The sequence below is a fragment of the Haliotis rubra genome, unplaced genomic scaffold (genome assembly GCF_003918875.1).
Source record: "Haliotis rubra isolate DU_JTF1 unplaced genomic scaffold, ASM391887v1 Scf72, whole genome shotgun sequence".
NCBI lineage: Eukaryota > Metazoa > Mollusca > Gastropoda > Lepetellida > Haliotidae > Haliotis > Haliotis rubra.
This window is the reverse complement of record NW_025767435.1, coordinates 2016774-2041209: the sequence shown is the minus strand read 5'-3', so window position 1 is coordinate 2041209 and position 24436 is coordinate 2016774. Positions and strand designations below refer to the sequence as shown.

At 41.2% G+C, this 24436-nt stretch overlaps 1 protein-coding gene across 1 annotated transcript in view; it reads left to right on the top strand.

Moving 5' to 3' along the window:
- Positions 1 to 24213, top strand: part of LOC124259378 (5-oxoprolinase-like) — a 37842-nt gene extending 13629 nt beyond the window's left edge. Inside the window, exons 12-35 of the mRNA XM_046693503.1 lie at positions 916 to 1044; positions 2248 to 2360; positions 2797 to 2885; positions 3457 to 3538; positions 5689 to 5826; positions 6502 to 6640; positions 7504 to 7616; positions 7877 to 7940; positions 8449 to 8549; positions 8775 to 8811; positions 9071 to 9181; positions 10071 to 10171; positions 10678 to 10684; positions 10777 to 10951; positions 17448 to 17557; positions 17984 to 18058; positions 18309 to 18455; positions 19341 to 19475; positions 20252 to 20401; positions 20929 to 21003; positions 21362 to 21429; positions 22061 to 22236; positions 22871 to 22967; positions 23704 to 24213. Of these exons, the coding sequence (XP_046549459.1) occupies positions 916 to 1044; positions 2248 to 2360; positions 2797 to 2885; positions 3457 to 3538; positions 5689 to 5826; positions 6502 to 6640; positions 7504 to 7616; positions 7877 to 7940; positions 8449 to 8549; positions 8775 to 8811; positions 9071 to 9181; positions 10071 to 10171; positions 10678 to 10684; positions 10777 to 10951; positions 17448 to 17557; positions 17984 to 18058; positions 18309 to 18455; positions 19341 to 19475; positions 20252 to 20401; positions 20929 to 21003; positions 21362 to 21429; positions 22061 to 22236; positions 22871 to 22967; positions 23704 to 23872 (2601 nt within the window). The 3' untranslated portion in view covers positions 23873 to 24213. The remainder of the gene's footprint in view (positions 1 to 915; positions 1045 to 2247; positions 2361 to 2796; positions 2886 to 3456; positions 3539 to 5688; positions 5827 to 6501; positions 6641 to 7503; positions 7617 to 7876; positions 7941 to 8448; positions 8550 to 8774; positions 8812 to 9070; positions 9182 to 10070; positions 10172 to 10677; positions 10685 to 10776; positions 10952 to 17447; positions 17558 to 17983; positions 18059 to 18308; positions 18456 to 19340; positions 19476 to 20251; positions 20402 to 20928; positions 21004 to 21361; positions 21430 to 22060; positions 22237 to 22870; positions 22968 to 23703) is intronic.
- The last annotated feature ends 223 nt before the right edge of the window (positions 24214 to 24436 follow it).

The following is a 24436-nucleotide window of genomic DNA, read 5'->3' as shown; positions in this document are numbered from 1 at the left end:
GGTCAGTCTCTGTAACATGTCCGTAATGTATATCAGTGCATCACTGGATTGTCTGACCCTGACTCAATTAGTCAGAAACCATCACTAGAGTCAGTGTTAAATATATACATACATTTGAACAAATCCTGTTTCTGTCTACACATGAAGATCTGGTTTAGAATTGGTTTTCATCAACCCATGCTTGTCATAAGAGGCGACTAAAGGGATCGGGTGGTCAGGCTTACCGACTTGGTGGACACATGTCATCGTATCCCATTTGTGTAGATCGATGATTATGCTGTTGATCACTGGATTGTCTGGTCCAGACTGGATTATTTACAGACCGCCACCATATAGCTGGAATATTGCTGAGTGCGGCATAAAACGAAACTCACTCACTCACAGCCAAGGTTTTCAGAGGTAGGTTATCTTGATGATGCTTGATTGGTCTGTGCATAAACGTAACATTAACAGCAAACTGTGTTCATTGTTTTGTATGTCCAGTACACAGACGTGGTGAGGAAAGGGACTTCAGATTCCTCGACACATATAAACCTGTGCAGGTGCAAAGGGAATATTACGAGCAAAACTTGTTTTGTAAAAAGCTGTCAATTGTCTTTGGTCTTGCTAGATAGCCTGGAAATGGCACGTGGCTAAAGCGTTCGCTTGTCATGCTGAAGACCCGCTGAGTGCAGCAGTAAACAACAAACCAACAATCAAACCTGTTTCTGTCCCTCAGTGGTCACATGACCTTGTGATTCATTCACAGTTAAACCTTGTTAATCTGGACAGTACCATATCCCCTGAAATAGTCCAGATAAATTTCCACATTAAAGCGTAATGTTGAGTACATATTTCTGGAAGTTCCCAAGGCGACCCGGTAGTAATTATGAACACAAAATGATGACAAGCAGTAATCCTGTGTTTAATTGTCAGGTAAATGACTTCCTGTCGTCCCAACCAGGAGAAGCCAAGAAGAAGTCTATGACAGTGGAGGAGGTTGCTATGGGATTTATTCGTGTTGCTAATGAAACCATGTGTCGACCAATCAGAGCACTAACTGAGGTGAGATATCTGTGTAAATTTTAAAACGTTTTAACATTCTCTTTGCATTAACTTCACCTATTGCATAACTAAATGTATTACATGTTGATAATCTTAACTTAGCGTCAAGTGAAAAGTGCATTATACAAAAGTTGTAAGTAAATAGTTATATTAGCAGTAGATTTGTGGTTGAAAAACAATGAAAGCCTGAGAATGCATTCCAAAAGAACGGTACAAGTATGGATGCCAAACCATGCATGTATGTTAATAGTTACTTCTTCCTTATGTTGGAGACCCCTAGGGGTTTCTCGGTAGGAAGAGGCTGGTTAGGAAAAGCAACTTTAGATGATGTAAAGAGATGACCAAATGAATCCTTGGGGTCAGTTTGAATGACTTGGTTGATGGTTTATCCTCATACGCTGATGGCATGAGTCGTTGCTCCTAATATCAATCACTGGATTGTCTGGTCCAGATTTGATTACATACAGGTTGTCCCCATACAGCATGAGTGCACCTTCAAGCAGTAAACATACATCTGAGAGAGGTCTCACTGGTGCTTAATGTCACTCAGGTATCTACAACTGGTTTTACTATGATTCTGTTTATCATGTTTGGTGATAAAGTGCATTTGTGTGTTGGTTAGTCCTTCCTAATCTACATTTTGCCAATGGGCCATGTCATTTCACTTTGGCGTTCCCATGTACAAATGTTAGTACACACTAGTGTTGGGAATTGGTTAAAATCTCATAATTGATGATTGGTTCATTACCACCGATCAATCATCGAAAATAATTGGTTAGCGTCATTTATGAAATTTGTTAATGCACATTAAAATAAGGGGAAAAAATGTAGTTCTTCTGGGTTTTTTGGGCAAAATTTCACATCTTTAAAGGATGACTAGTATGTTAAGGAACATAAATTTCTTGTAATCTTTAAGATAAATTCAATCATGACTTGAAACGAGCTTGTAGTGCTTACGAAATGTAGCAGACAAAACCAACCATGTGAAAAATATTGTTAATGAAAACAAGTGTTCCAGAATTGTTTGTGTTGATTCTGAGAAATTATGATGTGCCAATGGATTTTAGTCACTCCAATTAATCGAACACCACTAGTACACACAACACTTGTAGAGTGCATGTGTCATGAAGAGAATTGACAAAAATAGATTGCAACTTGTGAAGTACATTTGTGTATATATCAGTCATGTCATGCACATTGCAGGCTAAAGGTCATGACACATCACGCCACCTACTGGCATGTTTTGGTGGAGCTGGTGGTCAACATGCATGCGCCATTGCACGGTCACTGGGGATGACCCGAGTGTTTATACACAAGTGAGTTATAGACATTCAACAAACATAAACGCCTGATTCCAGGTTAGAAATGGTCTCCAAGAACTATTCCAAGAATTATTCAAAGTTTTAGTGTGAGTAACGCTGGGTCCCTATATGATACATATTGCAATGCACATAGTTACATATAACCATGTGATCTTGACCATAATTATTCCAGAGCAGTTCCATAGGGAAAGGTAGCTGTAGCCAAATGTTCATGCTGGCCTATTGTAGTAGAAAACTTGAAATGCTAATCACAATTCATATTCCGATGTTTGACTGCAAAAGAATTTAAGGTTGGGGGTGTTGTTAAACTAGTTTTATGTAAAGGAGCAAGTGTACTGATGCAGTAGAAAAACATCATTTATTGTATAATCAAATGAAGCCTAACGATGCACCGGTGTATTATTTCATTTACTTCCTCCATCAACATCAGGTATGCCAGCATCCTGTCTGCCTATGGTATGGCTCTGGCAGATGTTGTACACGAAGCCCAGGAACCTTGTGCCAAGGAGTACACTTCAGGTAGGTGTTTAACATGGCGTCAGTACCAGCACCCCCATACCTCCATTTCCATAAACCCACACTAACATCTAGATCCATTGTGAAGCCCATTTCTGGTGTCCCCCGCCGTAATATGTTGCTGGAATATTGCTAAAAGCGGGCGTAAAACCAAACTCAGTCAGGCAGTCTAGGTCCATTGTCATGATTGTGGTCATAGATTACCTGCCCTTGATTTTCATTAATATTTTAGTGACAAATCAAACCATGAGGTAGGGATAAAGGAACTGGATATGAAGACATCCTTTCCATCATAGAAAATGTTATGATCTTCCTCTTTGCGTTAGCCAGTGTTAGTGCAGAATTATGTTCAGTCAATACTGTTCGAATTTTAAAAACCAAAACCAGAGTGTATTGTTTTGATAAGTGTCCTTCGTCAAATAATTAATTTTGGAAGTGTAATCTGGTTTTAATGGCAAGTACAGTATGGAGATGAGAAATGATAAGAGAGCTCGAGATAATGTAGAGGCATTAAGAAAAATTCATTGTTATCTCCCTTGAATTTAACTGACATTTCATTATAAATTATTTGCAGCTTCTTTCAAGTATGTTGATGATCGGATTAAAGTCCTGTCAGATGAATGTAGAGAGGAACTGAAGAGCCAAGGTTTTCAGAGGTAGGTTATCTTGATGATGCTTGATTGGTCTGTGCATAGACATAACATTAACAGCAAATTGTGTTCTTTGTTTTATGTCCAGTACACAGACATGGTGAGGAAAGGGACTTCAGATTCCTCGACACTCATCTTTGGGGACAAAAATGTAAACCTGTGCAGGTGCAAAGGGAACATTACGAACAAAAGTCATTTTGTTAAAAGCAGTCAGTTATGTTTGGTCTTGCTTGCTAGCCTGGACATGCCAAATAATACAACTGGGAACTTGCTTTTAGGTGTAAACAGCTGTCACCTGTCACAGTGAGTCTTATCACATACAGTAGAACACGGATATAACGAACTCCAAGGGACCAAGAAATTTAGTTCGCTATATCTGTTGTTCATTATTCACATTTGACCGCCATCTTGGATTGTAGAGACATTCACAGACATTACCTATATCATTTTGATAAATATGAAGTTTATTTTTATAATAAAATTGAAATAATACAACTACAACTTAAATAAAATTATTTTTTAATGAAAATGGAAGCTTACATTTATAATGTCCAGATAAACCACGAAAGAAGCAAAAACTGTAGCGATTTTTTTTCCATTTGTGACATGTCATAACATGCCTGTGCCTTATTCTTTTATATTTTCATTTTTATGGAATCAGGCTTTCCGTTCGTTAACATGACACAAAAACGGAAATACCTCCGTTTTGAAGCTTCATTATGAATAACATGCGGGCGAATGCGTGTGGTGTCTGGTATCGATTCGACAGCTCTGGAACATCAACAATATCACTGTACCCTCGCCGAGTATTTTCACAGTTGTAAAAGCGATTTTATTGGATAAAGATTGGTTTCTAATGGCGGCTTTTAGCCACAGTCTGCTATAAGGATCGTGATTGGTCAAAATCAGACCGTGACCTAAGGCAGCCAATCATACTCGCGGCAATGGATACCGTCCTCGTCAACGAAAAACGGTTGTTGAATGGGTTGAACCACGATATGTTTGTTTTGTTAATTAATTAATGACCATCAATCAATGTTGATTCACCGCCAACAAGATTGATGTATACTGTACCGCTAAGTGGCTGAGCTGACACTGAGTGAGTTCGCTAATCACGTCGTTAATTGGGTCTTGGGGGTAGTAAATCAGTTCGCTATAGCCGTTAATTCGCTACTCGCGAGTTCGTTATTCGCGTATAATTTTAATGATATTATAAAGGACTGTTGACGGGACTTTTAAATTTGTTCGCTATATCCGTTTGTACGCTATGTCCGTGTTCGCTATATCCATGTTCTACTGTATATGTTTCTTAATTTGTCTGCACCATAAACTTGGGGCGCGGTGGGCGAGCTGGCTAGTGATCCAGCGAGGTTGAGGTGTCGGGATCAACCCACCTGTGACCAGGTGGAAAAACCTTGGAGTCAACTTTGTGTGCAGGCTCTTTCAGTGTTGTCACAACCCCTAGTGTACAGTACACAACCCTATGCACTTAGAAGAACCCACGAATCCGTTGGTATTTGACCAGATGGTGGCCACATGAATACGTGCAAACACCTAGTCGCGGGTACAGCAATGGACAAAGTACTGTGACGTGACTATGTGTCCCAGTCCACCCAGCTGTGAATGGGTACCTCGTTAGGATGAGAAAGCCACAATAACTCGGTGCGCCTAGTGGCTGCAAGAGTTGTATACTCCCCAGGGAGTTGAGATTGATAATGCGATGTGCCGTTGAGATTGACATCCAATGATCGAGGGAAAAAATACCAGCGCCTTGAGCATGCACTAGTGCGTGGATATGTGCGCTATATAAATATCCTATAATAATAAAAATAAACTTGCTGATAGATGTCAACATAGTGGTAAAAAGGTCAGAGAACTGCATACAGTCAGCTGACACACTATGATCTAACTGAAATAATGTTTGTACCCCACCCACTCACTAACCCACTCACTCACACCCATTCACTCGGATTTCAAAGACTTTTTAAGAACAATGAATGTTGGAAGATTGTCTGTGTATCAGCTGGTTAGGTGACTACTTTCAAGATGGAGAGAGAGGTGGTAAAATGCATAAGATGTTGCAGGAGAAACTCTGCAGAAAATTAGCTGACTTTTATCCAGCAACCTACAAACCCTCACGACATGTTTCTGCTCAGTCATCAGATTGAAACCCAGCCCTTCCTACATCTCCGCTACCAGAAGACCGACTGTGCCCTGATGTGTTCAGCCGAAGCCTTCCCCGACACATCAAACTCCAGCAGCTATGGAGACTTCAAGGCAGCTTTCATTAACAGGTAGGTATTGACATGTTGTACAGAGTAATGTCCCATGTCTGCCAATATGTGCTGATAGTGTTAAAGTCACTCATATAATGAACCTTGATCTGTCAGCATGTTTTCCAAAGTTAGTACTTACAATAACAGAAGAAGAGTTCTCTCCCTTGCCAGTCAGGATCTGATGATCAAGTGTTCAGATTTTCTTGGTTTTGTTCCTTGGTCAGTCATACTTTGTCCTCATGGGTTTCATCCAGTTTGGGGGCGGTGGGGTAGCCTAGTGGTTAAAGCGTTCGCTCGTCACGCCGAAGGCCCAGGTTCGATTCCCCACATGGGTACAATTTGTGAAGCCCATTTCTGGTGTCCCCCGCCGTGATATTGCTGGAATATTGCTAAAAACAGCATAAAACCATACTCAGTCAGTCATCCAGTTTGATTATGAGCTATCACCAACCCACCTTTATCAGTATTATGACGTCGTTGTTATAGAATTTGTATTTTCAGTCATAATGTTTGCAAAATGTTGAGTAGCAGACAGATAACAAACTGGCAAATAGTCTGGTACTCCTGTAGTAAAAGCAACACTGAGGTTTGCTTCCCCACATTTCTAGTGGTCCCCACTTATGTGATGATGGAATATTACTAAACGTACCCTGAAACCCGACTCCCTCACTCACTCTGGTCTATGTACTGCAGGTACAACACAGAGTTTGGGTTCACCCTGAAGGATCGTGCAGTCGTCGTCGATGACATCCGTGTTCGAGGTGTCGGCAAGTCACATGCTGCATCAGACGTCTCCATCAAGGTCGCTGCTGGCGAAGCCAAGCCCAGAATGGTGAGAGACCACACACAGTGAGATTTGAAGGGTTTCAATGTATTTGCAGTTGTACGTATTTGATCAACAACACAATGCTGCTGTGATGTATGGCGGGTATGATGCTAGTTGATCCCTGTGGGGACGTGGGATAGAATGTGTGAAGAGCATCCTTTGCTGGTTGTGAGTGAGTGAGTGAGTTGGGTTTACGCTGCTTTTAGCAATATTCCAGCAATATCACGGCGGGGGACACCAGAAATGGGTTTCACACATTGTACCCATGTGGGGAATGGAACCCGGGTCTTTGGCATGACGAGTGAACACTTTAACCACTAGGCTACCCCACCACCCCTATGCTGGTTGTGACTAGTGGTGTTCCGATTAATTGAAATAATCGAAGATTGGTCGCAGTGACCAAACGACCAAGCAATCGATCACATTTTCTCATAATCGAACATAAATGATTTTGGAACTACTGTTTTAGTCTTTGAAATACTTGACAGTAGCAAGTTGCATCATGTTATACATATCTGCAATAACAACCTGGATAGGAAAATCTGAAAAATGACACTAATGGATTGCAGCTGAACCAGATATTTCAACCAATACCAAACAATTGGTGACTTCAGCTGAAGGCTGGGACAGGCTGACCCCAGCAACTGTGCTAATTGTAATCTGCAACCTAATGGTTGGTCAGGCTTGCTGACTGGTCTTCAATGTATCACGATATCATTTACAAGATTGTCTGGTCCAGACTCAAGTATTTCCAAACCAATCATGTAACTGCACTATAGCTGAATGTGGAGTTATGCGACATCTCTGCATTTTAATATCCAATTCCTTGGCATATCCTCTTCACTCAAAATGAATGTCTCCTTCTTCAGGTGACCAAGTGTTTCTTTGAAGACGGCTTCCATGACACCTCAGTGTACCACATGGATGACATCACCTCTGGTCATGTGATCAAGGGACCAGCAATTATCACAGATGTCAACAGGTACACACAGAATCCGTGAAACCTTCAGTAAAACCTAAACACTGTGTCAAGTCTGTTCAACACATTATCGTTTTGTTGAAGACATTGTCCTACTGTTTAAGACATTGTCCTACTGTTGAAGACATTGTCCTACTTTTAAGACATTGTCCTACTGTTTAAGACATTGTCCTACTGTTCAACATATTGTTCTACTTATCATCACATTATTCTTCTGTTGAACACATTATACCAGTGTTCCTTACACTGTCCTATTGTTCCAGCACTGTGCTGATCGAGCCCACCTGCATGGCTTCCATCACAAGGCAGGGGGACATTGAGATAGTGGTAAGTCCATTAATCTGGGTTGGTGCAGAATGTAACCGAGGTTTTGATTGGTTAACCATCCACCAAATCACAGCATTCAAAATACTTAATTTCAAGGGTCCTTCCATATGAGTGAGTGTTTAACAATGAAGTTTGGTTGTAAACAATAAGATTTTTGAATATCTCGCAGTCACAGGACACCTAGAAATGTCCGTACACCGATGAGGTCCTTCGAAAAGCAATGAAATGGTGTAAACAATAAGATGTTTTTGGTTATCTCAGTTACAGGACACTTATGTTTTGTCAAGAATTTGGAACAAAGAACATTGTTCTGCCTCCCATGAGACACAATAGATATAGTTTTTGTTTCCATTCTATCAGTTTTTGTGTACTGGATGCACAATGTGCTTTGTGTAAAACCCTGATGGCTGTTCAAATTAGATTCTGTGAAATATGATCTACTATTAAGAATGGAGTCTTAACAAATGTCCACAAGGTATTCCGAGGATATGTGTTATGTTTGTTTCAGATAGGAGAAGGGCTTCACAAGTCTGTAGGGACTGAGCTGGATGCGATACAACTGTCCATCTTCTCTCACAGATTTATGAGCATTGCTGAGCAGATGGGCAGGTAGTAACTCCCGTGTTCATCGCCATTCTTGAAATATATCTGTTTAAATATTAATCTTCTGGTACATTGATAAGTAAGTTTTAGTTGTTGTGTTAAGAATAGTTTTGTCATTCAGTTCAGAACCAAACTCATTCACATTAACAGGATCCCTGAAGAATCACTGTTGTATGTCTATTTACTGCAGTGTCAGACATTGTTGGTAAATCACAAATATTTTTGTTTCAGAGTTTTACAGAGGACATCCATCTCAACCAACATAAAGGTGAGTAGCTTTGGGCATGTACACATCTTTATGTCATCAAACAGTTGTACAAGACTCATTCAATGAAGAATTAGATAACTAAGTTCCATTTTACTGATCATTTCAATAAGAGTTTTCTTTACAGTTGACATGTACATATTTCCGCAGTCATTCTTCATTCTTCCAAGAGAAACGGTTTTGTTTTTGGAAATGACGCTTTGGCTCACATAATATTTCCTGTTACTTCTTGGCTCTGCTGTATGTGCAAGTGTTGTTGCAGGAAAGACTGGATTTCTCCTGTGCAATGTTTGGTCCTGATGGTGGACTCGTGGCTAATGCTCCTCACATCCCTGTACACCTGGGGGCCATGCAGGAGACTGTACAGTATCAGGTGAGTCAGTGTACAGTATCAGGCCATGCAGTATACAGTATCAGGTGAGTCAGTGTACAGTGGGCCAGGTGAGTCAGACTGTACAGTATCAGGTGAGTCAGTGTACACCTGGGGGCCATGCAGGAGACTGTACAGTATCAGGTGAGTCAGTGTACACCTGGGGGCCATGCAGGAGACTGTACAGTATCAGGTGAGTCAGTGTACAGTATCAGGGGTGAATCAGTGTACAGTATCAGGTGAGTCAGTGTACACCTGGGGGCCATGCAGGGGACTATACAGTATCAGGTGAGTCAGTGTACAGTATCAGGTGAGTCAGTGTACACCAGACACCTGTACAGTATCAGGTGAGTCAGTGTACAGTATCAGGTGAGTCAGTGTACACCTGGGGGCCATGCAGGAGACTGTACAGTATCAGGTGAGTCAGTGTACAGTATCAGGTGAGTCAGTGTCAGTGTACAGTATCAGGTGAGTCAGTGTACACCTGGGGGCCATGCAGGAGACTGTACAGTATCAGGTGAGTCAGTGTACAGTATCAGGTGAGTCAGTGTACACCTTGGGGCCATGCAGGAGACTGTACAGCATCAGGTGAGTCTGTACAGTATCAGGTGAGTCAGTGTAAACCTTGGGGCCATGCAGGAGACTGTACAGTATCAGGTGAGTCAGTGTACACCTTGTCTATTAACAGTCAGAATTAATAAATTTGATTCTGTTACTCTGTCATCATTTTGAATTTGAAAAGCGTAATAAAGTATAATAATCCTCTTTGCATATTTCTGCTTTTGGCCATTCTGTAGCCTTAGATTAGGAAGTATTCACGCAATTTTGTTGTATTGAAACATATGCTGGACATCTAGGTTTTCTTTTCTTTACATGTGTCCTATGATTTCAGATGAGACAGTTAGGTGACAACTTCCTGAAGGGAGACGTGATCCTGAGCAACCATCCTTCAGCTGGAGGCAGCCATCTTCCTGACCTCACTGTCATCACTCGGTAAGGAACTATAATTGATGATTGGTTCATTACTACCGATCAATCATCGAAAATAATTGGTTGGCATCATTTATGAAATTTGTTAATGCACCTAAAATAAGGTAAAAAACAAGTAGTTCTTTTGGGGTTTTGGGCAAAATTTCACATCTTTAAAGGATGACTAGTATGTTAGGAACATAAATTTCTTGGAATCTTTAAGATAAATTCAATCGTGACTTGAAACAAGCTTGTAGTGCTTACGAAATGTAACAGACAAAACCAACCATATGAAAACTATTGTTAATGAAAACAAGTGTTCCAGAATTGTTTGTGTTCGATTATGAGAAATTGTGATCGATTGCTTGGTCGTTTAGTCACTACGACCAATCTTGGATTATTTCAATTAATCGGACCACCACTATAAGGAACGGCATGTTGTGTCTCATGGCTTCATCTAACAGACAGGATTCAATTCTCAAATTGTCTTTAGCTATGTTTAGGTTATTCTAGAAAGTAATGTCCCTTAGCGTATATGTAAGTGTCGGGTAGATGAAGCGTTTGTATGAACAGTTTTTGTACTAATGAGGGGTTAGTGTATATGGTAATGAGTTTGTTTTATTGATTAGGTATTTTATGAAGGAGAGAAGAGGCCAGTGTTCTTTGTGGCAAGTCGAGGTCACCATGCTGATATAGGGGGGATAACTCCGGGCTCCATGCCCGCTAACTCCAAGTCTATAGAGGAGGAAGGAGCAGTGTTCATGTCTTTCAAAGTGGTCGAGGAGGGAGTTTTCATGGAGGAAGGTGAGTCACACGTGTCATATAATTCAAGGGGTAGCCAAATAGATAAAGTGTTGGCTCATCATAACAATACCCAGGTTTGGTTCCCAAAATGGTTTCAATATGTTATGCCATTTGGTTTAGTTACCGATGCTAATATTACTTATTTTTCCTTATCCTGACTCATGCTCTTTTGCTTGTCTCCTTCCTCTTGCGAACATAGTGGAAACACTTGTATCTCCCTAATTGAAGTTCCCTTCAATGTAAAATCACTAATTAGCATTCACCACGAGTTACCTCCCTTCCACAAGCGCGGGAACGAGGGCGCCACCTCTACCCATGTGCCTCACTCTCTCCTTCGCAGCCCAGTGAGCTGGACGTGAGAGCGCCTGTGTCTCCCGACACTATATCCTTTGATTTATATTTAGTTAGTTACCTCGTATAGACATCTATAGAGGTTTAGCTAGTATCCTTCAACGATTATATATTGATATTTAATCGTTTTTCTACAGTTTATTCACGGGACGCCGTGTTTGTTTCAGTGTATTACGTTGATAAAAATTCTGTACTATTGCAGATTACGTTTTTTATTCTGCTGCTGATCCGCCTTAGTTGTATTGAGCCATGTTCATTTTATTCACGTTGCAGTTGCGGTACTAATTTATCCAATTCTACCCTTTATTAATATTTACTTTGCGTTTGAGACGCGCAGCAGATAGGTCACGTATGCAGAGTCTAGTATGACTGATACACCTGAACCCCTCGCCAGTCTACTGCTGTTGGCCGACCCCCGTGTGGTGTTCCGCTAGAGTGGTGGAGAGGCGTGGGACGTAGTCCGCCATCTCCAAGAAGCGTCCTGCTTCCCCAGACATCCCATCGTCGCAGCCGAAGACTAGAGGGTTTTCTACTACATCTCAACAGCCGAGTATGATGATCAGCCGATCATCATACCTGATGTACATCAAAAGAATGACCGATGTCGGCAACAGTGATGTCAGCGCAGATCAGCATGCAGCCTGATGTACCATCGCTGATATTGATGATGATCTTCCTGAGGGTCCCATCGCTACCAACACTCCAGCGCAGGCGTCGCGCACACCCAGGGCAGCATCGACCTCTGAGGGGAAATCAGCGAAGTCTACTAGGACTTTCTCAAGCGAGATTGTTCCAGCCGATGACCTGGACCTCTCGATGAGCAGCCGATCATCATCCCCGGCGATCACGCCACAAGAAGCGACCGGTGACAGCTACAATGACATCAGCAGAGAGAGATCACCATGCAGCCTGATGCCTCTACACTGATGTCGGACGATTTTCCTGTGGACCCTCCATTAACACCGCAGATAAGGCACCGGCGACCTGCCGCCAAACCATCCCTGAGGACCTCATCGCGGCAAATTATGACCATGATGGAGGACCGCTACAGACTGCAGTAGCAGGGACCGATCCTTAGCGAAGGCTCCAGCGTAGACAGCACCCAGAGGCACCCCGTCCAGCGTAGCAGCCAGGGCGATGTCACCTTAGCGAAGGAAGTCCACGGACCACCTTGATGAAGGACCTAGATGTACAGCCTTCGCGAAAAGGACTTATGGCGAAGGCGGGACCTAGATGTACAGCCTTCAGCGACTTCGCGAAAGGCGATAAATCATCGCCTTCTTCGGTTTCATCCCTAGATGTGGATTAGGACCATCAGACATCACGGAAGCCTTAGCCGAAGGTCATATTGTCGTTCCCGGACCGGACGAGCCTTGAAGCTTCAGCGAAGGCATTAGCGAAGGACACCTGAATCCAGATCATCATCATCTAGAAGGACATCGAGGGACTACACAAGAGCTTCGCGAAGCTATCAACGTTCTCCTCACAAGTCTCCGAGAAGATCAACCCATAGACAAGTTGATCATCGATATCAAGAATAAGAACTACAATGCGTAGAATTGGTTCCAGTTGAATCCATGGCCGAGGCGTATGTTCTCTGGCCTAAATAGATCTAGAGCGATCAATAAGACACTTATCACCAGACTTACAGTAACACGACTTCTGAAGATAAGATGATCCACTCGGCCCTACTTATGCACAACCAGCAAGTCCCAGGCCGCCTCCGAGAAGGAGCTAGAGCCTCACCAGCTACAAGGGACATCGCGGAGGAGTAGCGCTTCGCCGACCCCACATCCTGTTTAACACAGAGGCCGTTTCGCGAAGCAAAGCGCTATATATATATATATATATATATATATATATATATATATATATATACTAATCGGGCTTTGACTTCGATACCTTCAGCGAAGGTCGCGAAGGCTAAGTGGCTGCAAGTCTACTTCACCCAGAAAATCTAGAAGGATGCCTTGAGCTTCCGCGAAGTCTCCGGCATTCACCGAGGAAGTTTCCTCCAAGGTCTCCATATACTAGCCACTCGTCATATATAGCTACTTTCGTCAGTCCATTCAACACATGCGCGCATAAGTTGTCTATCAACTGTATGCCAGATGCCGTCTATAAGCCTCGCGAAGACAATTGCACAGGCTATTTACAACACAGAGCGTGGCTGTATTATTTAGTCAGCGGCGTTTCATAGATCTTCACAGAAATCAACTATTCGTATAAATTGCTAGAATATGCAATCCCCGGACGACGATCACGATTATCTACATGCGTGACCATTACGCATATCTGCAGACAATTCAATATCGAAATTGAACAGCAGTCTTGTTACAGCGAGTATAACTCATAATCGTCCAGCGTTTCTGAGAAGAAGAAATATGTACAACAAGTTCAGCTTTAATTCTACAATTATGGCGATACATTCATGTATACAGTCTACAAGCTGACAACTTGCAAGTTTATTGTACCTTTATATAAGGAAGTTGAATTATATTCAAAACTGAACTTACTTTCGACAGCCAGGAAAATAACCTACCCAGCATTAATATTACAGGCGAGGTATTTGGCGAAGGTTTCAGCGGCGTTTACCACTAACCCTCGAAACCGTGGTCACTCGGGTAACCGGAAGCTACGGTGAAGACCGGCGTTTATGCTAATATCAACGGCTGGCAAGATTTTATACAAGGTTTTTTCCTACTACACGGTGACATCACATGCGGGTATTATACAGAATCAAAATGCCTTCTTCTGATTGGACGCTGATGGACAGCCCTACGTGAGGTCGATCTTAGTTCACAGTGCAAGACTTACGTCTGAAAGCGACAACTATATATCAGTGAGCGAGCAAGCCTCCTTACAGTCCAGTTAACCTGAACCTTCATGATTAGGCTGCTTTCTTCAGGTTAGAGACCTCCCCTGTCAAGTTAAGGCGAGGACACGGCAGTCAGGTAATTTTCATAAAGTTCACGAGGACAGACACACCTGGTTGTGAACCCTCGTAGTCAAGGACTTAGCAGCGAAATTACCTGAGCGGACCGGGATACAAGTGGATCTAAATCCACAGCGTCTCAGACTACAGCTGAATTTCATCATCAAGCTACTAACACAACTAGATGGTTGGTAACCTGCTTAAGCTTTCTGATTGGAGAATTAAAGCGGAAGTTTCACACTCCAACTTGGGGATCTGAATATAGTGCTCCAACACCTCACAAGTGAGGTTTATGACCACGCCTGGATGACATACTTGGGCTCCATGATACGATGATTCTATCACGGATGGCCAGCAAGAGCACTGTAAATTTATCTCCCACCGAACCAAACAGGAAGGGAAAATGCAACAGATTATTTCCTCTATCATCAACTTAGGCAGAATGAAGTCTCACGTACTATATCTCCGTTTGGATCAGAACTGTCATACTATGTGCATACAAGACGGATGGACCCAATCCGACCCTCCATGAGCTTTAATACTCATGATATTAGAGCGTTAACTTCTACAATTGATCTGCACTAATGTTATTTGGAATAATGGAGGGTTTATTTCTGGAGATCGATATGGTGGTTGCCAACCATTATCTGAGAGATATCACCACTGAGGGCGTCTCAGGTATCCACCAATTGATCCCATGGTCCTCGCACAACAATTGACAGTTCCTCGGAGAAGATAAGTCAATTTTACAGTTTTCTACTTATCTTATAACAAGTACTAAATAGCTACATGCTATTTTGCTTAAGTTCCTTTTATCATCACAGTACTATGATTATTACATCATACAATATATATGTTAACAACTCTACAGAGTTTGTTATTGTATATTTACCTTAAGTTAATCATATCTTAAGAGTAGTACTATGGTAACATGATAAATGCATTAGCTAACAAACTTTACAGAGTTTTGGCTATTATATCGTACTTAAGTTAATTATACCTTAAGCATAGTACTATACTCATATTATAAAAATATATATTAAGCTAACAAACTCTACGGAGTTTTGCTATTATATAGGTAGCTTAAGCTTATTCATATCTTAAGCTTGAGTACTATGTTATACCATATAAGTATATTAGCTAACAAACTCTAAAAAGTTTTTGCTATTGGAGTTTAAGTGTCATCATATTCTAAGCAATATGGCTATTTTATAACATGTATTAGCTAACCAACTCTACAGAGTTTTGCTATTATATATGTAACCAAGCTTATTCATATCTTAAAGCATGGTACTATGTTTATCTTATATAGGTATATTAGCTATCAAAACTCTAAAAAGGGTTTTGCTATTATATATTTGGCTTAAGTTTTCATCATATTTTAAGCTTTATGGTTACATTATAACATGTATTAGCTAACAAACTCTCACGGGGTTTTGCTATTATATATGTAGCTTAAAAGTTTCCTTCATAAGCTCAATACTAGGTTTATATCATATAAGTATTTTAGCTAACAAACTCTAAAGGGTTTTGTTTTGCTATTATACAATTAGCTTAAGTTTCATCATATCTTAAGCAGTATGTTTACATTATAAAATGTATTAGCTAACAAAACTTCGACAGGAGTTTTGCTATTATATATATATAGCTTAAGTTTAATCATATCTTAAGCTCAGTACTATGTTTATAACATAAAAGTATATTAGTTAATAAACTCTAAGGAGTTTTTTTTTTTTGCTATATACATTTAGCTTAAGTCTAATCTTATCTTAAGCTTAGTACTAGGGTTACATTATAAATCTATTAGCTAATAAACTCTACAGAGTTTTTGGCTATTGTACATGTAGCAAGATAATTATATCTTAAGCACAGTACTATACTCATATTATAAAATATATTAGCTAACAAACTCTACGGAGTTTTGCTATTATATATGTAGCTTAAGTTAATTATATCTTAAGCACAGTACTATACTCATATTGTAACAATATATTAACTAACAAACTCTACAGAGTTTTGCTATTATATATGTAGCTTAAGTTAATTATATCTTAAGCACAGTACTATACTCATATTGTAAAAATATATTAGTTAACAAACTCTACAGAGTTTTGCTATTATTATATATGTAGCTTAAGTTAATTATATCTTAAGCATAGTACTATACTCATATTGTAAAAATATATTAGCTAACAATCTCTACAGAGTTTTGCTATTATATATGTAGCTTAAGTTAATTATATCTTTAGCACAGTACTATACTCATATTGTAAAATATATTAGCTAACAAACTCTACAGAGTTTTGCTATTATATATGTAGCTAAAAGCTTATTCATATCTTAAGCTCAGCATTATATCTATATCATATAAGTATATTAACTAACAAACTCTAAAGAGTTTGCTATTTTAATTAGCTTAAGTTTAATCATATCTTAAGCTTAGTACTATGTTTATATCTTAAAGTATTTTAGCTAACAAACTCTAAGGAGTTTATACTAGCATATTAACAAGCTTAAGTCTATTAGTCTTAAGCATTGTATTAATGTTATAAATACTTTATCATAATAAGTACATTGTAATAACCTTTATATGGCAGCTGATAAGTTAGCAGCAGGAATTCATCAATTCAGTGCCTTTATGAAGTTCCCATAGGGTTATTACAATCATCACAGTTCAAATCACTAATTATAGAAAAATCCAAAATATATATATATTCCCACCTCCTTTCCATTCAGTTCTACAAGCAAAAGAGCATGAGTCAGGATAAGGAAAAATATGTAATTTTAGAGTAAAATTGATATTTTATACTTATCCTGACTCATGAGGTCATTCCTCCCATCCTCCCACATAACACTTTTGGATTTCCTGTAAATTCAAATGTTGGGCTCAGTATATGAGGAGAGAGTGAGGCACATGGGTAGAGGTGGCGCCCTCGTTCCCGAGCTTGTGGAAGGGAGGTAACTCGTGGTGAATGCTAATTAGTGATTTTACATTGAAGGGAACTTCAATTAGGGAGATACAAGTGTTTCCACTATGTTCGCAAGAGGAAGGAGACAAGCAAAAGAGCATGAGTCAGGATAAGTATAAAATATCAATTTTACTCTAAAAATTACATAATCTTGTGTAATGACACACTGTGATACTGAAATACTGAACACAGCAATGTTGATCTCAACTCACTCACTCACTCTTCCCCAAATACTCAACAGCTCTGACTGAGAAGTTCATGGACCCTGGGAAGATTCCTGGAAGCAGCGGCTCTCGCAACCTCGCCGACAACCTCAGTGATCTGCATGCCCAGATTGCAGCCAATCAGAGGGTAGGAGAATAACCTATCCTGTTGAATGCCGTTACTATCACCATGTTAAGGAAACTCAGCATGGTGTCTCAGTGTGCTAGCTCTACAAAACCAGCAATAATCTGGATTAGTACACCCAGCCACTCACCTCACCTCACCTCACCTCACCTCACCTCACCTCAGCCTATCCCACCTCACCTCACCTCACCTCAGCCTATCCCACCTCACCTCACCTCAGTCTGTCCTACCTTCTTCAACCCAACCCACTCCACCCTACATACCTTCTCTGCACACAACCTCACCCTCGCTTATCTTACCTCACCCTAGATGATCTTGCCTCACCCCAGCCGATCTATCCTCACCCCAGCCCACCTCACCTCACCCCAGCCAAGCTTACCTCACCTCACCTGGCATCACCTCATCTCATGTCTTCCTCCCATGTTTCAGGGCATCAAACTGATATCCGAGCTGATAGATGAGTATGGTCTGAATGTGGTTCAGGCCTACATGGCCCATATACAGGTGAACTACAACTTACTTGACAACTATTTACAGCCAAATCTTGTTATACAGAACAAAAATAACAACATAATATACAAAATAACTTGTATACTTTTTTTGGTTCCTGTTCATATAAACATGATAACTAGAATCATGTAAGATGTAAAAAATGTGTTAAACTTGGAGAACTTTCATCGAAAAATCGATAGAACTTTCTGAAATTTGTTCAGGATGTAAAATCAGTAATATGTGTTCAATGCTTTTGTTGTAGAACAATGCAGAGGTTGCTGTGGGTGACATGCTGAGACAGATCGCGAAGGACACAAGGGCGAGGACAGGCACCACAAAGCTTCATGCATGTGACTTCATGGATGATGGCAGCAAGATAGCCCTGACAGTCGACATAGATGAACAGGAGGTAGGGGAGATAACTGCGGACACTACTACTTAGCCTCACTATCTGGCACAGTAAAGACTTGCCATTTGTCAACAAAGTTTATGACAGTGGTCACTTAGGCCTTCCTCCAGCCATAGGCAGAAATGTGATATAACTGAAATATCTTTCAAAAAACCTGAAACAACTGGGTAAGATGTGTCAACAGATGGTATTGATGGAAATTCAAGTGATATGGGGATCCTGTTGGTCCTGCGTCCCTTATCTATATCCTAGAGTCTTACATTAACACTGGTTTACTGACTGGACCATGTACAGGTAGCTTTGATAAAAGTATCAGGTAGATGTGATAGGAATGAATTATTTACAGGTAGCTGTATAACTGAATCATTTACAGGTAGTTGTGACAAAACTTAAGTATTTACAGGTAGATATGATTGGACCAAATTATTTACAGGTAGGTGTATTGTAACTGTGTTATTCACAGATAGCAGTGATGTAACTGAATTATTTACGTGTGGATGTGATATAACTCGGTTATATAAAGGTAGTTCTAGACCCGTGAAGATCGGTTTAGAATTGGTCTTCAGCAACCCATGCTTGTTGTAAGAGGCGACTAACAGGATCAGGTGGTGAGGCTCGCTGACTTGGTCGACATTGTATCCCAGTTGCGTAAATCGATGCTCATACTGTTGATCACTGGATTGTCTGGTCCACACTTGATTATTTACACACTGCCGCCATATAGCTGGAATATTGCTGAGTGCGGCGTTAAACTAAACTCACTCGCAGGTAGTTCTGGTGGATGTGATATAACTGGGTTATAAAACTTATATTGCTGCCTGTCATACAACATGCCAAGTTTGTTGATATTATATGGTAGATACCATTCATTTGTCTGTGATCCAGGGTACAGCAGTGTTTGACTTCTCAGGAACAGCTTTCGAAGTGCATGGGAACTGCAATGCACCAAGGGCAGTAACTCTGTCAGGACTTATCTACTGTCTACGATGTATGGTCGGACATGATGTGCCTTTGAATCAGGTACACGACAATATTAATAAATGTAGTTCTGATAGTGTTTCTGGATGGTGACCCTTATATATTTTTGACAGTTTTTGGAAAGTTTTCCTAACTCTAAAAAGTAAGGGCAGCTTGATCAGGTTATAGGTATTTATGTAGCCATGGCAACATAGTGAGTTACTATGGATACCTTCATTCATGCTGCTGTGTGAATACTGTTGGTAGTGTCTCATTCCTTCTTGTTAATATGTAAACACTGTTACTAAGGTTCACCACATTCATGTTATGTTGCTAGGATTCCCTACATTTATCTTGTTTTGTTAACACTGTTCTTTTTCTAAGGTGAGGTGAGGTGAAATTGGGTTTAACGTCGTGCTTGAGAATATTTCGCTCATATGAGGACGTGCATGCGTGTGTATGTGTATGTGCGGCTGCTTGTACTAGCCCAGACTGAAGCTGGTTTTATAGTGCTAGCCCACTGAGATACCATGCCGCAGTGAAGCATGAATACCCCACTCAGACACATTATACTGACTCCAAGCTGACCAGTCCTTGTTGTACCCATTAATCCTGAGCGCCAGGCAAGGACCAACAAGCACCATATTTTTAACGTCTTTTGGTATGACGCGGCCGGGGATCAAACCCGCGACCTTCCGCTCTCTGGGCGGATGCTCTAACCACTACACCGTGGAGGCGGTCTTTTTTTCTAAGATTCCCTAAATTCATGTTGTTATGTGAACACTGTTGCTAGGATTTTCCACCATTGATTTTACTATCTGAGCATTGCCTGTTGCTAGGGTTGCCTGAAACCTGTGCACGCCATCATTCCTAAGGGCAGCATCCTTGACCCCTCCGGGCGTGCTGCAGTTGTCGGAGGTAACGTCCTCACTTCACAGAGGATTGTAGACGTAGTGCTGAGGGCCTTCAGTGTTTGTGCAGCCTCACAGGTGAGTGGTCCTCGTATATCTGTCCATACAGGTGGGCGGCGGCGTAGCCTAGTGGTTAAAGTGTTCACTTGTCACACCAAAGACCCTGGTTCAGTCCCCCTCATGGGTACAATATGATATGACATCATTTCTGGTGTCCCCTGCGGTGATATTGCTGGAATATTGCTAAAACCGGCATAGAACTAAACTCACTCACTCACTCTCCATACAGGTAGGTGGTCCTTGTATATCTCAAGGTGTTCCCTGCTTGTCTCTATTCACTAGTAAGTAGTCCCTATGTCTCACCACACAGATCAGTGGTCCAGTCCTGAGTGGGTCTGTTCCTGTCATCACCATTGCATGAACTACATGGAAAAACTGTGTAACTGAGTTTGGAATACATTCATTCAAAATTGTCAATCTATGTGTTTGCAGAAATGCTACATTCTGAGTGTTTCACACTAAATTTAGACAAATGTCTTCCACAATGCCCTGGCGAGTTTGGGGCAGAACACCTCCCAGCTCATCATGATGATAATGTGTTCCAGGGCTGCATGAACAACATCACCTTCGGAGACTCCAACGTCGGCTACTACGAGACCGTAGCAGGTGGAGCGCGGGCGGTAGGTTGTCTGTTTGTATCACTGCAGTGAAGACCTTTGTTTGTTTTGGCGTTGAATGTTGTTTTATCTCATTACCCACAAGGGAAAGGAATTACAACTGGCCTTGTTGAGAATGACACAAAATTTCGAATTTTCTAAATTCATGTTTAAGATACTGTGACAATTATTTAGTTGTTTGTTTGTTACTGAGTCGGTAATATTTAAGCAGTATGATGGATTTCTGAAAGTAATTAAAAATGGTCCAGACTATCCAGTGATTGATATCCTGAGCATTGATTCACAAAATTGAGAGTCTTCATCATCATCATCATCATCATCATCATCATCATCATTATCATCATTGCTCTTACATCTTCAGGGCCCAACATGGGATGGTCACAGTGGTATTCACAGTCACATGACAAATACAAGAATCACAGACCCGAGATTGTAGAGAGGAGGTAAGCTTGTGCCAGTGTGTGTAAGTTTCATGCCACTTCACCAGAAATGGGCTACACACATTTTATTACATACCCATGTAAACATAGGATAACAATACAGGGGTGCAATACGGATCATGTGGTGAAATTCTGTATTGCACCCAAGATTCCATATTGAACCCCTGCCGGTTCTACATTGCTATGCTATGATTTGTTTTATTAAGTAACAGATTAATGCAAGATAAGAGGGTATATAATAAATATAGAACTCATACTAGTGCATTTGGATGTTTTGTATTGAACGAGAAGATGTCATGGGAGCAGAGAAACAATGAGTTCCTCTTTTCCATGGCATCTTCGAGTTCAATACAAAACATCCAAATGCACTAGTATGACGTTCTATATATGCACAATCAAACCATGTGCACAATCAAACTGCTCCGTTTGCATGACGAGCAAACACCTTAGCCTCTAGACTAGCTCATTACCTCCTTCATCTTGGGGGTGTTTGCATCTCTGGGGAGTAAATGTTTCCTGTGTAAGGTAAAGTGTATGTATTACAGCTGACAGAATTATCTGACAGGGACAGACATGAAATATACTGCCTCTTTGGTAAGTGATGGCGTGAACTGAATGACTGTCTTTTCTTCCAGATACCCCATCGTTGTCCGCTGCTTCCATCTGAACCCTGGCACAGGTGGTAGGGGGCGCCACCCAGGAGGTGATGGGGTTGTGCGGGAATTCCTGTTCCGCAAGGACTTGACACTTTCTGTGCTGACAGAGAGGAGAGTGTTCAGGCCGTACGGCTTATCTGGTCAGTATATACTGGAAATATTGTAAAGTTAATTTGGGGGCTAGTTGATTAGCCAAGTGGTGAAAAAAATAGGTCAAAGTTCCTGGTGTTGTCCACATTGGTATATTGTTTCTGTATTATTGCTGATAGCATAAAAAACCCAATTCATTTAATACTCTGATACAATACCAGTCTGGGTGCTTAACAGCATCTCCAGTATGTCACAACAGATGGATGGTCAGTAACATTTCACCAGCTATTCAAAATGAAGTATGTGTGTATTTGTGAGCCAATCACTTTGCAGTGTTCTGGAGCATTTCTTTAATTTATTTTCACCCCTTGATTTAGAAATTTCAATCTTGCCAAAACAAGAAACCAACAAAGTGGACAAATGTTCGATCACTGCCACGGCACTCAGAGTGTATAAAATACCCACAACATATCCAGCATTACTTTTATTGTTTTCTATTTGGAACTGCCTGTGAACATGTGTTTCAAAATCAGAAATGCTTCTTTGAATGATTTGTTCACTTGAGATCTTTTAAGCTTCTATACCTTTGTTACCCCTTGCTTCTGTCTCTTAGCAACTGCCACCATGGGTCTTTAATGGTCAGTCTGAAAATATCTGGCAGATAAATAAAACTGTTTCCTACAGGTGGTGAAGATGGAAGGTCTGGTGTGAACCTGCTTTTGTATGCTGACGGTCGGGTGGTAAGCCTGGGGGGCAAGAACTCTGTGGATGTTGGCCCCGGGTGAGTGTCAACATTACCTGTAGTACCGTGGGTGGTGCATCCTGAACGTTTCATTGACAGGTATACGCTACACTCCAGCATCATCCATGAACACATCAGTCAGTATGCAGTGTTGTAGGGAGACATGTCGTAAGGTAGCAAGTTAATTAAATGATTCCATTTGTTAACCATGACTTTAGTTGAGCCCTTCTTCATGTCAGTCTGCAACCAAAGCACTCATCCTACCTCACTCCTGTATTCCTACATTTGTAAGCTTATAGTGTTCAAAGTAGTATCAGGTGGTGGAGTAGCCTAGTGGTTAAAGCATTTGCTTGTCATGCTGAATGCCCAGGTTTGATTCCCCACATGGGTACAGTGTGTGAAGCCCATTTCTGGTGTACCCGGCCATGATATTGCTGGAATATTGCTAAAAGCAGTGTAAAAGCATCACTCACTCACTCACTCACTCACTCACTCACTCACTCACTCACTCACTCACTCACTCACTCACTCACTCACTCACTCACTCACTCACTCACTCACTCACTCACTCACTCACTCACTCACTCACCACTCACTCCTCACTCACTCACCACCACTCCTCCACCCTCTCTCCACCTCACTCACCTCACTCACTCACTCACTCACTCACATCACTCAATCACTCACTCACTCACCCACTCACTCACTCACAGTAGTATCATACCAAACCAACCAAGTTGTACAATTCCTGCAACATGTATGTGTCCTATTTTCAGGACGTGTTTCACCTGGAAACGCCAGGAGGAGGAGGGTATGGCACACCTGATAACGAAGGTGATGGATCACAGACCGAGGGGAACACAACAGATACAGGGCCTCCCTGCAAGAAGGCCTTCCTGAAAGGGAGTGTGCACGAGTATCGGATGGCCCAAGAGTCATCATAACTTAGATACTCAAATACTTGAAATCCTTATATCTTTCTGTTTACATGGAGGCGACATTTCTATTTTTATACTCTGAAAATCTCAATATTCCACTGAAATAACTGCTCAGTGTAAGTCTATATCAGTTACACTGTAAAGGTCGATGTGCGTGCCACCTATGTGCCTCTGCTCAGTGTCCTTGTGTAGGACCACTGCTGATAACAGGGGAGCAAGGGTTAATCTAAAGTAGATCAGAGGCTGATATTCAGCCCCAAATCTGCATACACACACAGACACAGCGTGCACATGCCACACACACACACGCGGGTCACCGACATATATACACACACACCCCATGGACACCAGGATGGACAAGGCCAAGGAAGGACCAGTACCATAGAATGCAACCTCCAAAGGTTATGTCTAAATACTTCGGAATTAAAGAAATCTTAATTTTGAAGCAAAATAGAAAAAAATACTTAATTTGCCTATCAGGGCAGTTAGTGCAGAATTCTGTCAAAATCTGTGAGGGTGTTATAAATGTGTCAAACCAACTCAAATTTACGGCTGATCAGGGCCCTGCTG